Source organism: Pelobates fuscus, chromosome 3 (assembly GCF_036172605.1).
Source record: "Pelobates fuscus isolate aPelFus1 chromosome 3, aPelFus1.pri, whole genome shotgun sequence".
Taxonomy (NCBI): domain Eukaryota; kingdom Metazoa; phylum Chordata; class Amphibia; order Anura; family Pelobatidae; genus Pelobates; species Pelobates fuscus.
Window position 1 is genome coordinate 148314889 of NC_086319.1, and position 2212 is coordinate 148317100.

A 2212-nucleotide genomic window follows, 5' to 3' on the forward strand; every position below is an offset into this window, starting at 1 on the left:
GTGCCTACTTATCTTGCATGCCTGCCTTATAACATATGATATTTCAGTTGGTCCTTACAAAGCATTTTTTCTGGAATGAAACGCTCTTTGAATTTATTTGTTGCCAACAAAATCAAAGCAAATATTACTCTATAACAGTGAATGTGTAATTTCCCCATGCCCAATCTTTCATGTGTGGGTCTACATGGGACCCATTCATAAAATAGTGCATGTATTGTGACTAATAACCATGATCAATTTGTGTGCAGTATAATTATATTTTAAGCCAAATTGTACTACTAGACTTTGCTATTAATTGGATGATGAAACTAATGTTAAATATAGGTTTTAGTTGATTTTCCTGCTAAATTTCAAGAAGTTCAATTGAAAACTTAAATTCCTAGACAATTATGGAAACTCAACCTTGTGAATCAAAAGCAGACCTGACATGCATGTATAGTTTGCCCATGTTTAAAGAAAATGTTTATTTACACATTGCAGTGAGTACAAATTGCAGTACAGCTTTACCCAGACAATTGTGTTTCTATGAAATATAAGGTGCGGAAAGATCTTTATACTATAGGTTTATTCACTAAACTGGGAATTGTGGAGAATTTACCAAAGAACTGCAGATTATAGACCAAACTATCTGAACAGAAAAATATTTCAACTGCGGAATTTTTTATGGTTTACTTATTTTAATCCAAAATGTGCAATTCACATGTTAGCTCCCCCAATTCTCAGTCTACTGTATGAGAGAGAGAGAGAGAGAGAGAGAGAGAGAGAGAGAGAGAGAGAGAGAGAGAGAGAGAGAGAGAGAGAGAGAGAGAGAGAGAGAGAGAGAGAGAGAGAGAGAGAGAGAGAGAGAGAGTGTGTGTGTGTGTGTGTGTGTGTGTGTGTCTCTTCCTAGGAAAATTTTGTTTTTAAAAAAAAAAAAAAAGGTTTTCTTTTGAAATACAGTTTTGGTGATCTATTAGAATAATTTATTTATGAACAATATCCCTTGTTTTCTATTACTTCTCAGAAGAAAATTGCAACAGATATATTTGACTTTATAAATAAAGGTGTTGTGACCAAATAACTGTTTTCCTTGTCTGTTTTTTTTTTTACTGGCTACTTGTTCAGTTATTTTTCAAACCAAAATAAACAATTACACTTGAATTAACATAAATACTAAATAAAATATTTATATAATTTATATTACCACGGGTGTGTCATTTTCTGTATGCATAAATTAAACAATTGGGTTTTTTTCTTTTCTTTTTTTTTTTTTTTTTTACAAAACCTTGATAATAGCAGCAATTACAATTATATCACTGCCTCCATAACAATATATTGATTGAACATACAATGCTTCAAATATTCCCAGCATATTATCGGTGTTAACCTTCCTCTAGTAAGTCAACTGGAAGATCAACTGGAGAGCATTAGAACTATGTACATAACTTTACAAATTTTACTTTTTTCTCTTAAAAATTTCTATTTTCTTTATACATTTTATAAATGCAATGCAATTTATACTTTAAACCAAATACAGCATTTGAGGTTAGATTTGGAAAAAAAAAAAGTCTGCAATATTTAGAATGCAAAAATATCCCAATACAACATCCACTAAAACACACCCCAATGTCTATGTTTTTTTGTTTTTGTTTGTTTTTCAGTAAATTGATTTCAAGGTTGTTTTTTTTTTTCTTCTTATTTGGTAACTATTGTACCATTATGCGCACTGTAAAAAAATCGAATTAACCCCTGCATGTAGTTAATTGTATATAAGAAATAAGGTAGAAAATAAGCTTTAAGCGTCCACTGTTCTGATACTGCCTCTGATTGGGCAATATTGGAGAAATAATAAGTACCGTTCAACTCAAGTGGCTGTAATCTTTGCTTGAGGTCGATTTATTTTCCATTTACGTATGCTGCTCTATATATTCAGAAGCATTGTAGGCTATTGTTCCTGAATGCATTGTTATAAGAACAGGTCCATGCACTTCTGCCTCAAATCTAAAAAAAACAAAAAGTGTTCATCAACAGCTCCAACGGAGATCAAACTAAAGAGGTAACAGGTGGAATTTTGGCATTCTCTTCCTCCCAAGGCTGAAGATTCTGGAGTGCAAATAGAGAAGAATTGTGTAAACATAAAGGGTCTGGCTGGATTGAATCACTCAGTGATTTCTGGAAGGCGTCATGTTGCAATTGAAGCATTAATCTGTTGGCCTGTTGCCTTTCTGCTTCT

At 32.5% G+C, this 2212-nt stretch overlaps 1 protein-coding gene across 1 annotated transcript in view; it reads right to left on the reverse strand.

Moving 5' to 3' along the window:
- Window positions 1–1972: 1972 nt before the first annotated feature.
- Window positions 1973–2212, reverse strand: part of TLX3 (T cell leukemia homeobox 3) — a 6049-nt gene continuing 5809 nt past the window's right edge. Inside the window, exon 3 of the mRNA XM_063445285.1 lies at window positions 1973–2212. This exon is cut by the window's right edge and continues 21 nt beyond it. Coding sequence (XP_063301355.1) covers window positions 2023–2212 — 190 coding nt within the window. The 3' untranslated portion in view covers window positions 1973–2022.